This window comes from Symphalangus syndactylus, chromosome 19 (genome assembly GCF_028878055.3).
Source record: "Symphalangus syndactylus isolate Jambi chromosome 19, NHGRI_mSymSyn1-v2.1_pri, whole genome shotgun sequence".
NCBI lineage: Eukaryota > Metazoa > Chordata > Mammalia > Primates > Hylobatidae > Symphalangus > Symphalangus syndactylus.
The window spans coordinates 11,339,449-11,353,663 of record NC_072434.2 but is presented as its reverse complement, the minus strand read 5'-3'; the positions used below and the strand labels follow the sequence as shown (position 1 = coordinate 11,353,663).

General features: G+C 43.9%; 1 protein-coding gene across 7 annotated transcripts in view; it reads right to left on the bottom strand.

Moving 5' to 3' along the window:
* Positions 1-10,550: 10,550 nt before the first annotated feature.
* The window catches only part of INTS7 (integrator complex subunit 7), a 101,389-nt gene continuing 97,724 nt past the window's right edge, over positions 10,551-14,215 (bottom strand). For all 7 annotated transcript variants that reach the window (XM_055234963.2, XM_055234966.2, XM_055234964.2 and 4 more), the window contains one exon: positions 10,551-12,272. In XM_055234963.2, the coding sequence (XP_055090938.1) occupies positions 11,985-12,272 (288 nt within the window). In that variant the 3' untranslated portion in view covers positions 10,551-11,984. The remainder of the gene's footprint in view (positions 12,273-14,215) is intronic.

Genomic DNA, 14,215 nt, shown 5'->3' with positions numbered 1-14,215 from the left:
GGCAAGCAACCTAACACACGGCCCACATAGGAGAAGAAACCTCAGATTTGAGCTTTAGTAATCGGGTTCACAGCTGGCTCTGGAATCAGGCTGGACTGCAGTGGTAGGAAACCAAAGGCCACCTCTGGCCTCCTTTCTTTGCCTTTTTTTTTTTTTTTTTTGAGCTGGAGTCTTGCTCTGTCACCCAGGCTTGAGTGCAATGGTGCCATCTCAGCTCACTGTAGCCTCCACCTCCCAGGTCCAAATGATTCTCCTGCCTCAGCCTCCCGAATAGCTGGGATTACAGGCACGTACCACCACGCCCGGCTAATTTTGTATTTTTAGTAGAGATGGGGTTTCACCATGTTGGCCAGGCTGGTCTCAAACTCCCGACCTCAAAGGATCTGCCCACCTCGGCCTCCCAAAGTGCTGAGATTATAGATGTGAGCCACCATTCCCAGCGTCTTTGTCTTTGTTTTCCCTGGTGTCTTCCTCGCTCACTCCACCTTCCACAGGGTCTGCCGGGTTTCATATACCTCCTTAGTCAACACAAATAATGTGTGTCCTGCTCAAGTCTCCCTCAGTGCCACTTTGCCACCTCAGCTAGACCTTGGCACCATGGACACTCACTGAGTACCCTGACATAGGTGACAACGTCTGGGAGCTCCCTGGGGGCAGGGACTCTGTACCTGCTAGACATATACATGATGATTTGCACATAGTAGTCTAGGAAAAAGGAGGGCCAGGAGGGAGGAAGGATGGACAGGGAAGAACCTAGCTAGAAACGGAAACCCCAGCCATCCAAAGCAACAACATATTCTAAATTCTCACCAAGAGGAGGCTGCTGCTGGAGGAGGGTGAGAATGACTAGGAGGGAAGAGATAGATAAGTCCTCTTAAAAAAAAAATTAAAAAAATTAAAACTTTCTAGCAAGTTTTAGTCACTGCCCACTCCCTCCTACCTCAGCCCTCAGTTCAGAGCCTCAGCTGCACTCGAGGCCCACAGTGAGCCTCTGTGATACTAGCAGGACCTGCTGCAGCCTCTCCACTGCTCAGAGCTCAGACAGCTTGCCTCTCTGCCTCAGTATCCGAGGTGAACACTGGGGATGGCCAGCAGGCAGATCAGCCAGGACTGCTTCAAGCCAGGGTGAGAACCAGGGCTGGAGGCCAGAGAATAGCCAGGGAGCTGATGGGAGGCACGGGGCAATGGAGGGAGCTGGCTGCTCCTGGCAGGACATGGTAACATTAGCCTCCACTTGTCTACAGTGACTCTGACCCGAGGGCCATGCAGCTTGACTGCTTCACACAGATAGATTGGGATATGGGCTGTGGAGGAATACTGAGTATTGTGTCTGGCTGGAAATCAGGACATGGACAAACAGGTTTTTCATGGATGGAGGGAAGAGTGTTCAGATAGAGGGAAAATATGAGCAAAGCCACAAAGGTAAGATTGTGCAAACTGAGCTCATGGAATGTCCAGGGCGCCAGTTTTATTGCGGGCTGGGATACACGCAGAGGGCCATAGAAAAGAGAGGTCTGGGCCGGGTGCGGTGGCTCACGCCTGTAATCCCAGCACTTTGGGAGGCCGAGTCGGGCAGATCATGAGGTCAGGAGATCGAGACCATCCTGGCTAACACGGTGAAACCCCGTCTCTACTAAAAATACAAAAAATTAGCCGGGCGTGGTGGCAGGCGCCTGTAGTCCCAGCTACTCAGGAGGCTGAGGCAAGAGAATGGCATGAACCCAGGAGGTGGAGCTTGCAGTGAGCTGAGATTGTGCCACTGCACTCCAGCCTGGGCGACAGAGCGAGACTCCATCTCAAAAAAAGAAAAGAAAAGGAAAGAGAGGTCTGGCTTCTAGGCCTGTGTCTAATTGTGGAGGTTCTTCAATGATATATTGAAGAATGTGCACTGTATTGGGAACCCAGTTTTGTTTTGTTTTTTTTCAACTAGAAGAGTGAATTGCAGCTGGCGCGGAGGCTCACATATGTAATCCCAGGACTTTGGGAGGCCAAGGTGGGTGGATTACTTGAGCCCAAAAGTTTGAGACCAGCCTGGGCAACGTGGTGAAACCCCACCTTCACAAAAAAATACAAAAAATTAGCCCGACGTGGTGGCGGGCACCTGTAATCCCAGCTACCCAGGAAGCTGAGGTGGGAGATCCCTTGAACCCAGGAGGTCAGGGCTGCAATGAGCTGTGATCGTGCCACTGCACTCCAGCCTGGGCGACAGAGTAAGGCTCTGTCTAGATTTAATAATAATAAAAAAAGAATGAATTGGGAAGCAATGGTAAGAAAGGTTCACTCAGAGGAGACTGAAACTAGCAGCAAAGAAATTAGGAAGTGAAAGCAATATTCCAGGAAGACATAATGAGGTTGTGAACTAGGATGATGGTAGTGGGCACAGAAAGAAAGCACGCTGTGAAGAACAGCACCCCGTTCCCCAAAAGTAGGACGGCTCCTCTCCCTGCATGAACACCTATCTCACAGAAACAAGCAGACACACACACTTAGGAGGTGAGAGAAAACACAGCCTCTTCACCGTCACTCTCTTCTCAGCTGTCAACCCCAGCCCTCCCCAACTCCACCCCCACCACTTCTCTGTGCACCCTTCTCCTGTTCCCTCCATCCCATTCTGGGCAATGGCTGGAGGCATCCGCTCTAAGGACAGAAAGAGTCACGCGAAGGTTATTTATATCTGCAGCTGCACTGCCTGAGCCCTTAGTCTCGAAGGCATGTGTTTGGTTGGGAGCTGGGCCACACCCCGTCTCCCAGGCAAAGCCCTCCTGCTGGGAAGTCTGCTGCTGTGGCCTCCATGAGATCTTGCTGATAAGATAGGGCCAAAAGGTCATAGAGTCCATTCCTCTGCCTCCAGAGAGGCTCTTGGCAAATGCACCCCTGTGATTGAACAGGCTTCCTGTCTTGAGGCCCTTCAGAAGCACCCATGAAGCCTGAACGCTTCCTTCTTTCAGTATGTAATTGTTTCTAGAGTTCACTAAGTTCTTCCTTATACTCAACGTAAACTTCGCAAGCCGCCTTGCTTCTTGCTCCGTTTTTGGGGGGTGAAAACCTTGTTAGTAGGGAAAGAGTTCTGATCAGTTAGGTATGATGCACCCATTGAACCATGGGGCTTATGTCCAATAGATTTGATGGTGCAAACTAACTTTGGATATAAGCCCATTTATTTTGCAGTTGACCAAATAAGTCTCAGAAAGAATGACAGGATGTCTGGGTCGGCTCACTGCACTGGTGATACTTCTCCCATATCTTCCTGGCACTCCCCTACCCCCTCTCTCACTTCCCCAGGGATCAAGACTTGTGCTGACAGGGAAGGCTGAGAGATGGAAATACCCTCCTCCCAACAGAAAAGGATACATTCCTCTTGAGTCGAAGAGCTTTTAGTTCCTTCTGGGTCCTCAAATGAGACCTGGAACATCATCCTTTTTTAAGGCAGACATGACCTGAAACGTCACTGTTTTGTAGGACTAAGTTCCTGTCCCCGCTGCTCTCTGGGCCACTGGGCCAGGTTGGCCAATCCACCACTGAGGAGGAAGGCAACCAATATCTGTTGGGCACAAGCCAGGCACCAGGCTTTGTGCGTGTTATCACATTTAATCTTCACAACTCTTCAACAGGGTAACTATGAGCCCCCTTTCACAGATGAAGAAGCCAAGGCTCGGAGAGGTGTGATGAGAAGAAACAGAGACTCGGAGAATAGCCAGGTGGCTGATATAGGGTGTGGGACAGTGGAGAGAGCTGTTTGTTCCCATTAACAGGACCTGGTAACATTAGCCACCATTTATCCACATTGCAGCCAACCCCAGGGTCAGGCAGCTGAGTATACACAATACTGGTCACAGAGAAATATGAAGGATCATGCTTGGTTAGACAAATCAGGGCCAGGGTGTTTCTGTAGGGTCTGGACAGACAGATGGATTTGTCTATGTGGAATAGTTGGTGTCAGGGGACTGAATTCTGACAGGAGTTATTTCCCTCTGACCAAAGTTTTGTGGGAGTTTCCCATCTTCCCCAATCGCAGAGAATTGAAGCAGTCAAGATTGCAGTGAGAGGCTGAAGTGGGAGGATCGCTTGAACTCAGGTTGAGGCTGCAGTGAGCTATGATTGCGCCATTGCGCTCCACCCTGGGTGACAGACCCCTCATTTTTAAGAAGTAAAAATTAAAAGGTTGCAATGAGTGGTTTAGGTTGGATGTAAGAAAAACTTAGTGGGGGCCGGGCGCGGTGGCTCACGCTTGTAATCCCAGCACTTTGGGAGGCCGAGGCGGGCGGATCACGAGGTCAGGAGATCGAGACCACGGTGAAACCCCGTCTCTACTAAAAATACAAAAAAAATTAGCCGGGCGTGGTGGCGGGCGCCTGTAGTCCCAGCTACCCGGAGAGGCTGAGGCAGGAGAATGGCGTGAACCCAGGAGGCGGAGCTTGCAGTGAGCCGAGATCGCGCCACTGCACTCCAGGCTGGGCGACAGAGCGAGACTCCATCTCAAAAAAAAAAAAAAAAGAAAAAGAAAAACTTAGTGGGTTGTGAGGATGGTTAGATACCAAAGGAGAAACAGGGTGAGTGAGCCTTTCTGAAGGGCTGCACAGGGAACTGCAGTGTCTCTGCCCTGGGGAGTCCCATCCAAACCCATTCCTTTCTCCTTTCACTAGAGAACATGATCAGCCACGTGAGGAAGCTCAGGCTCACCCTGGACAGTCAGGGTCAGGATGTGTTTCTCACCACCCTCCCTCCCATGGTCTCTGCAGGAAAGAGGGGGTGGCATGGCTGTGAACCCCAGGAGTTTGGCCACCGCTGTATTCCCAGCACCTGCTATGCTGTGTGTGACAGACATCTCGTGCATGAATCAAAGAATACCTTCTCAAAATGGTTTATGCCCTTGCTGGCCATGCCTTTAGCATACATCCGGGAAATCTGTGTTCAAATTCCTTCTCTGACAAATGTTGCTGACTGAGCTGCAGTGCCTTGTGATGGCAGCTGAGTTACCATCAGTGCTCAGGAGTGCTTTCTTTTCATCAGCTACTCCTGGTCAGCCACTTGGGAGTGGGCGGCAGGGGGAATTAGTGCTTAGGACAGATTCTCAGGCCCTCTCCTGTGTCAAGGGCCCTCAAGGAGAGATTCCAGATGTGCTCACTCTCAGAGAGAACAATTCTAGCCAGGCTAATATGCTTTTGAGCATCCCAAGGGACATGGTAACCATTGAGTAGGATAGCTCTGATGTTGCTGAAGGGATTTTACGATTATACTTATTTCTCTCTAATGCTCCAATACCTTGAAATGTGACACAGAGGGGTTCAAATCATCCAGCAGCCTGGCCAGAGGCAGCAGCAGTTTCTGTAAGGAGACAGTATTTAACTTTTTTTTTAAAGTGTAAACTCCTGTCTCCTTGAAGTTAAATATTTCCTTTACACTTTAGGGGCATATCTTATTTTTTCAAAATGCTCTTTTGTCCCTCTCTGGGTAACAAGTAGTAGGTGCTCAATTGTTTGAATTACATCAAGAAGAGGCTGAGAAGGGACATATGCATTCTAAATGCTGCAAAAGAAGAAAATGCCAAACGATGGCCAGTTTTTAAATTACTTAAGATCCTCTCCCGACTGCTACATACAAGGGGACACTATCATGAATTTCAGAAATGGCACTCTTTTGTCATTTTTTTAAGCCCTCACCACATTTTCTAAAAATAGGCCTTATTCTGTCCAATCAGACTCCCAAGTTGCTTGGCGGTTCTCCCTGTCAGTTTCCTTTTGACTCTCCCACGGCCAGCTCAGGCCTGGCGACGTGTTGTGCTCTCACAGGGAGAGTCTCTCTCCTCCATTTGCATTTCCACAGTAGTCTTCTCTTCTGCTTCTCCTGTGACCCTCCTAATCACAGGATGTCCGCTTTTGCTGGTGAGTGGGATATGAAGGCAAAGCAAGGCAGGCGCAAGTGTTAACAATTCATCATCACTTTCCTCATCTCACTACTCTTTTATGCCATCAGGGCAAGATGACATAAATAGAAAGCATCATTAGCTCCACTGCTTCCAGTGGGGGATGGAGGGAAACTCCAGGCAGCTCAGCCTATTTTCACCTTCCACGGTCTTGGGAAACAGGAGAGGGTAGTAGACACTGGTATCTTCTCATAATTCCTTAGTGTAATTTAGCTCCCTTCTATTTGTCCTAATCCTTTAAACATTTTTGACTCATCACCACAGATAAATTCATCGAAACCTTCAAATGAAATCACCAAGGAAACCAAAGAAAGTTGAGTTAGAGAGTATTTCTTCTCTGCATACCATGTAATTTTCTTCAAAACATCCTGACTTTCTGGGTATTTGAGATGCTCATTTTCCTGATTGTTATAATTCATTTGGCATTACCCCATCTTTATTAATTTTACTTAAAAAATGATCTGGAAACAACGAAATATTTTTAGAACAGCAAATTTCAAAGATGATGCCCAAAGGAAAAAAAATGGTTCTGGAAAAGGGGGAAATGGGGACACGTCTCTGGGAGCAACAGTGCTGATGAGAAGGCTCAAGGCCCCAAAGTGGGTGGCGACACAGCAAACAGACACATTCCACGCGAAAAACATGGCAAAATCATGGAAGCCATGGAAAAGTTAAAATCTAGTATGAAACTCAATGAAGTGGCTCCACAATATAGTGAAGATAAAGCCAGGCCAGGGGACGACTTGGGTAAGGAGGATAATGACCCACCCCGGACACCTGCTTTTCAAGAAGCAGCATTTGCCTTGCCTGTAAGTGGGATGGGTAAGCCTGTTTACAGATCCTTCCATAAAGACAAAATCTGGATATCATATTATTATGGTTGAAGGAAGAAAATAAAATCAAATTAAGCCAACTCACCAGACTTTGGACTTCTCACTACATGTCATCATACCGTTAATGTCTATGTGACTGGTAAAGGCTAAGTCCAAGGCATTGTGCAAAGAACAGGGTTTGATTGAGCAACATAGTATTTTTTTTTTTTTTTTTTTTTGAGACAGAGTCTCGCTCTGTCGCCCAGGCTGGAGTGCAGTGGCGCAATCTCAGCTCACTACAAGCTCCGCCTCCTGGGTTCACACCATTCTCCTGCCTCAGCCTCCTGAGTAGCTGGGACTACAGGTGCCCACCACCACGCCGGCTAATTTTTTTTTATTTTTTAGTAGATACGGGGTTTCACTGTGTTAGCCAGTATGGTCTTGATCTCCTGACCTCATGATCCGCCCGCCTCGGCCTCCCAAAGTGCTGGGATTACATGCGTGAGCCACTGCGCCTGGCCTCAACATAGTATTTTAGTACCAGAAGCAAAGCAATCCCATGAACCTAAATACGCTCCTTGTCATCTATACACTCTTTTGTGTGGAACTTTTAGTGAGTCAAAGAATTCCAATGTAGGCCCCCTTATCTAGAAATCCACTTAAGGGTTATCTAGGTCTTAAGGTAACAGTTCTCATTTTTTCATTTTTCATTCCCTGCACTTTCCAACTCCATAGGCAGTAGCCACACGAAGCCACTTAACTGAAGTAGGCTGGGCATGGTGGCTCACACCTGTAATCCCAGCGCTTTGGAAGGCCGATGGGGGTGGATCACTGGAGGTCAGGAGTTCAAGACCAACCCGATCAGTATGATGAAACTCCATCTTTACTAAAAATACAAAATTAGCCGGCATGGTGGCACATGCCTGTAATCCCAGATACTTGGGAGGCTGAGGCAGGAGAATCACTTGAACCTGGGAGGCGGAGGTTGCAGTGAGCTGAGATCGCACCACTGCACTCCAGCCCAGGCAACAAGAGCGAAACTCCATCTCTAAATAAATAAATAAAATAATTAAATTTAACTGAATTAAAAGTAAATTAATTCAATTCCTCAATCACACTAGCCATATTTTAAGTACTCAATAGCTACATGTGGCCAGTGGCTGTAGTGGTTAGTGCAGATTTAGAACGCCTCCATCATTACATAAAGTTCTGTTGGTCAGTGGTGCCTATACGCTACATACCAAGTGCCAGGTCATCTTATTCTCAATATTCTGTTGGCAGGTATTGGCACAGAAAGATCAAGTGACTTATCTAGGGATTAATGATGAGTCTTATAAACAGAATTTAAACTGACATCTCTGGGACCCTAGTCTGGGGATCTTGTCTAATTGGTTTGTTCTTCTCTGAACAGTATCTTAACATGAGAAATGGCATATTCCCCAGTTGCAAATTGCCTGCTATCTTGGTTGGTTTGCGCTAGAAAGGTTAAGTCCGAAGGTCTTAGTTTAAGCTGGAATACATTAATTTCTGAATAGTGAACATTCTATTGCTATCATCATTGAAGGCAATCAGCAGAATGTATTTACATATATTTCTTTGTATGTCTACCTTTACATTTTTTAATTAAATGATTTACAGCATAGACAGAAATTCTATTTTGTTTAGGTCATTATTTTATTACTCAATGTACCCAAATTGCACATGAGGAAAGATAGCTTAAATGTGTTTAATAGCAGAGACAAGGTAATAAAATGCTCAGTGAGAACTGATCTAACACTGTGGGAAAAAAAATACTAAGGAGGGTAATGACAGTAGTAGTAATAATAAAAGCAAATGCTTATATATGTTTACTATATGCCAGGCATGTTCTAAGTGTTTTCATACATTAATTCTATACTAACTCACTTAATTCTCATACCTACCCCATGAAACACTAATATGTTTCTCTATTAGGAATAAAGAAATTGAGGCATAGAGAGACTAGCTTGTCCAAGGTCATAAAGATTGGAACCTCGGCAGTATGGCTCCAAAGGCTGGTGCTCTCAGTCACTGGACTACGCAGCAGTCCCCCTTATCAGCAGGAGATATGTTCCAAGACCCCCAGTGGATGCCTATGACTGAAGATAGTACCGAACCCTATATACACTACATTTTTCCCTATACATACACACCTATGCCAAAGTTTAATTTATAAAATAGGCACAGTAAAGGGATTAAAAGTGATTATAAAATAGAACAATTATAACAATATACTGTAATAAAAATTATGTGAACATGGTCTATCTTCACCTCTGGGAACCGAAACTGTGAAAAGCAAAAACTGCAGATAAGGAGACACTACTGCACTGCAAAGTGACAAAGCACTGAGAAAAACTAGTCCCGTCTTCCTAGCTTTAACCAGCAAGTGCCCTTCATATTTCTAAATTTAGGGAACATGCCCACTTCACAATTAGTATGCATATCTTTCCTTTCTGCATCTCATTTTTCTTTTCATTCATTAGTGTAGTGTTGAAGTTATAAACAGCTTCCCCCCACCACAAATAACTGTTTAACAGTTGATGCCAAAAATTCAGTAGATATTTTACTAAACAAAATCAGAGTTCCAATCCTGGATATAATGGACATACTAAAATAAGTCTTTCTTGCTTCAGAATTATCTTCAGTTCAGTTATACTCTGAACTTCTTGGACTTGCTTTTATTTTAATAATTCCTGGCGAGGCACGGTGGCTCACGCCTGTAATCCTAGCACTTTGGGAGGCCGAGACAGGCGATCACCAGAGTTTGAGACCATCCTGGCCAACACGGTGAAACCCATCTCTACTAAAAAATATAAAAATTAACCAGGCGTGGTGACACATGCCTGTAATCCCAGCTACTCGGGAGACTGAGGTAGGACAATCACCGGAACCTGGGAGGTGGAGGTTGCAGTGAGCTGAGATCGCACCACTGCACTCCAGCCTGGGCAAGAGAGCGAGACTGTCTCAAAAAAAAAAAAAATTCCTTTTTGAGTTTGTGCCAGGAGCCCATAATACACCAAGTTAAAAAGTTCATAAACATAGCTATCAAAAACCTATCTTTTAAGAACATAACATTTGGGAAGTTCTCAAAAGGAATTGATGGCTTACAAGATTTGCTTCTTTTTTGGAGAAATCTACCTTGAATGGCACCAGAAGCTGGAAATCCACATTGTAAACTTTAACCCTGAAAATAGCCACTTAATTACAAATAAAAAAGATCTCCAATTTAAGAAATGTTTTTTTTAGTCTTTCAGTCACTTGATAATACAACTCTTGGCTGGAATCCAGAAAACCAGTCTAATTCAGTCACTTGACAGACAAAAAAAAACCCCTAAGATCTACGTAGAGAGGTAAAGGGACTTGCTTGGTCACACAGCTAATTCATCAGAACCAAGAGTGAAACCCAGGCTTTCTGATTCAGCTGTATCCACACCTGGTAAAAGAACAAGGGGCTCTGCACTGCTCTGGCAATTTTTCCTAAGCACGTGTTCCCAGGTGCTGAGATGACTGTGCAGGTTGTGTGAACCTCATACAACTGGGCTGCATCTAAAAAGATGTCATTCACAGTGGACACCATAGATCTGTACACATTTTATGAGAATGTTCTGGCTGTTAGCAGTACAATGGGTTGTGCTCATGAAGGCAAGCAATCTTGGAGAGACCCAAGTTGCAAATCACTTCTCAGTCCCAGAGGCCACATGACAAGAAAGAAAAATAAAACCCCTTTCTATTTTTTAACTTAAGCTCCATTCTCCTTTGAATTAATGGTAACTTTGAAGAGAAAAAGGCAAAACACAAGCAAAGAAACAGGTATTTATTTAAAAAGGAAATTCCAGGGAAAGTACCCTGCTTTACTTTAGGAGCTGCATCCGGCCAAATTACTTATAGCATCAATATCTGCAACCGTATGATCCCTGATGTTCAGAAATCATGATCCTGAAGCCCTAAATGATTCCCAATCAAAAAGCAGTTAAGTTATATGTAGCACACTGTGCTAAGAAAGTCTATTTTATCATGGTTTTCAACCAGTATTAAAATAGGAAAAAAAGGGGTTTTCTGGCTAACCAGAAAACTCTGTTCCCTGAGCATCCCAACAAACTGAGCCTGTGTAATAAACAGACTGCTCTCTCTAAACAATCAGTCTAGCATAACTCATCAAGTAGAAACCAAATCAATCACCAACCAAAGGAAAAGATCCACCCCTTCTAACTTAAAACACTGAAGATATTAAATGAATGTTTTTCACTTTTGGAAACAATGTGAAATGTCTGTATTATACACAGTTGCAGACACATCAGAAAAAACAAATTAATCTTTAATTTTCTATGAAATTGCTAGCTGCTCTAATTAAATATGAAAATAATAAATTAAGATTGCTTTAGCACAAGAAGAGATAGATAGATATGTGGTTGAAATAATACAGCAGGATGTTTCAATACTGTTAGACTGTGGGCTTTCATAATCCAGGTGGCTAGATGTTGCAGGGAACACTTTCAAGTCCATCTACAGAAAGACTCAGGTTCTGCTACCATGGATAAACCTTGTAGTGACTGGTCAGAACCTCCCAATGAACAACTCAGAATCCTAGGTCTAGGTCAGGCAGCAAATGATGTATTTTGGAAGACTAGCGGTCAAATTTACCAATTCAATGACCTCAACATGTGACTATTCTTGAAAGAAAAAGAAAAAGCTTGGCAATAGAAAAAACAGTAATAGTAAAACAAGAAAGAATAATCTTTCTGGCCAGGAGCCCAATTACTTTTCAGACAAAATGTATTTATTTATTTATTTTTTTGAGACGGAGTATTGCTCTGTCGCCCAGGCTGGAGTGCAGTGGCGCAATCTCGGCTCACTGCAAGCTCCGCCTCCCAGGTTCACGCCATTCTCCTGCCTCAGCGTCCCAAGTAGCTGGGACTACAGGCGACTGCCACCACGCCCGGCTAATTTTTTTGTATTTTTTAGTGGAGACAGGGTAGCCAGGATGGTCTCGATCTCCTCGTGATCCATCCGCCTTGGCCTCCCAAAGTGCTGGTATTACAGGCGTGAGCCACCACACCCGGGTGTCAGACAAAATTTTTAAGAAAACAAAATTTTTCCAGAATATTACATTATAAAAATCAATGAATAAATGAACTACACTATAACTTTCATACTTATTCCATATGAAAAAGCAAACGGTTTCTGGCAATTTGATTGATCTCTTGAGAGTCTGCAGTGCATTCATCCCATGGTTAAAAACGTGTGTAGGCATTGCGCTGCTGCTGCTGCTGTAATGGCTGCTGGGCTTGCTGCTGTTGTAAGCGAATTTGCTGGGAATAAGGGTCTTCCAGGGATTTTACAAATATAGTAGTTCTGGGACCAGTCTTCCATACTATACCATTGGCATCTTTCACAGAAGATTCCACTGTAATGTTGTGTGTTCCAAGGATAGCAAAGTTCAACAGAAATTGAGTACTGAAGTAATCATTATGAGGTTCAACCCTTTGCTCCATCTCATTGGTCATGTTGTCAATGGGTATCTGGAACGAAACAATTGTTAAATAACAACAATGGCTAACATTTATTCAGTGCTTACTATGAGTTAGGCCCTGTTCTAAGAGCTTATTTAGACCATGCAGACAATAAAAAATTAGGTACTGCTATCATCCTTGCTTCACTGATGAGGAGTCTGAGGCAGACAGGTTAAGTAATTTCTCCAAAGTCACATGATTAGTGAATGGAGCAGGAATCTGAACGCAGGCAGGCTACCCCCAGGGCCTACGCTCTGAACTATTAAGCGATGCTGCTCACTATCCTTGAGTAGAATGAGCTCCCAGAGCCGTTGACAGCCCCTTCATATGCTGGCCTTTCTTCCTTGCTTACTCAACCCCATCACTAAATCCCTATCTTCCTTTAGACTGTGAAGAGATATTCTGAAGAAATAGGATGAAATCACCTGTTCCAGAGAGTTTAAAATCTAAGAGACTGAAAAAGAACAAAACACTAAGCAAATTTAAGTTAGGTTCCCCCCCGCACCAGTTAGTCTGATTTTTATTACTTAATGTAGTGATTCCTTACTCCTTTAACAAATTAACTGAACAATTTGTACATTGCTCATTTAATAATCAGTGTCTTGTTCAGACTGGAAGTACAATATGTTATAACTCACAGATTTATAGGCTCATTCATTTAGCCAGACATTCATGTCTTTGTTCTTCAAAGACCAGAATAAAACCTGCTGACGTACTCTTACCTGTACCCAAGATGAAATGTGTCAAGAGACAGATTTATCCTGAGAATGCAAATAAAGGTGATCTTAATGTGTATATGACCAAATTGCTCTAGGTTTATGTGCGTGTTTCTGTGGTGTAATTAATTATATAAATGTGCCCTGCAGCTTTGTGTCTCAAGGAGCAGTTATGTCACTTTTCCAGAGACATTTACCTGTAATATTAATGAAGTGACATCACCAACCAATTCAAGGTCTTAGAATTATTTATAGTACAGGTACTTTTTCACATTTAGCCTTTGTACAGTTTTTATTTCCCTAAAGAATATGCCTACCAAAGAACTTCCTTAAAAGGACCAGAAATAGGCCTAGGGAACCTGATCACCCTGAATGGATGGCTGCATTTTAAGCTGCAAACTCACTGTGAATAACACTGCAAAGTAATCATGTCATTGTACGGCTTATTATATCAGCTTCCTGACTTTAATCAATGCCTCTTGAGAGGTAAATCAACAAGCAGAAGACCATAGCTTCTAGGTTTAAATGTCGTTTTCTTAACAGTAGAAATTATATGCAAGGAACAAAGAGAATCATGGTTATTACTGTTTCAAAGTGAAGAGAGAGTTGCAGACAGGGATAAATTATGTAAATTCTCATTACAAACTTCTGTGACAGCAGATACCCAATTTTTAACAGTTATACTCTAAATATAGTAAATAATTTTTTCATCATTCACAAATTATTGAGTGGCTACATAAGGTGCCATGCTGTATGGCAAGGAAGTCAAAACAGAGGAAAAGGGGAGAATGAAGGCTGAGCCGCGTCAGAGTGGACAGAGTGCCAACGTGAGAGGAACTTGCTATAGTTAAGAAAGTAGTGGCTTAAGAAAGTAATAATAGTTTAGAAACAGATCTTCCCTTGGCTTTTTTAACCTAAAACCACCAAAGATAATAAAATGCTCTCTTTTTATACCTTCACTGATACCCTGCCTTCCATGCTATGCCACAATAAACCTGGACACAGCCAATCTGGGCATCTGAGCAACTTCGCTGCTACAACTGTGGACTTGGTCCCTTGTTCCATTTACTGTGGATAAACCACCAAGGAATTGGAAATAAATGTCTAAAGCAAGGAACATTCTTTATTTGGAACACTGGCATTTCATGGGCATAGATTCAGCATCTTAGCTCTGGCTAACGATGTAAGCCCAATTCAGGTTATTACTTACCTATATCCTGAGTTCTCAAGGCAGCA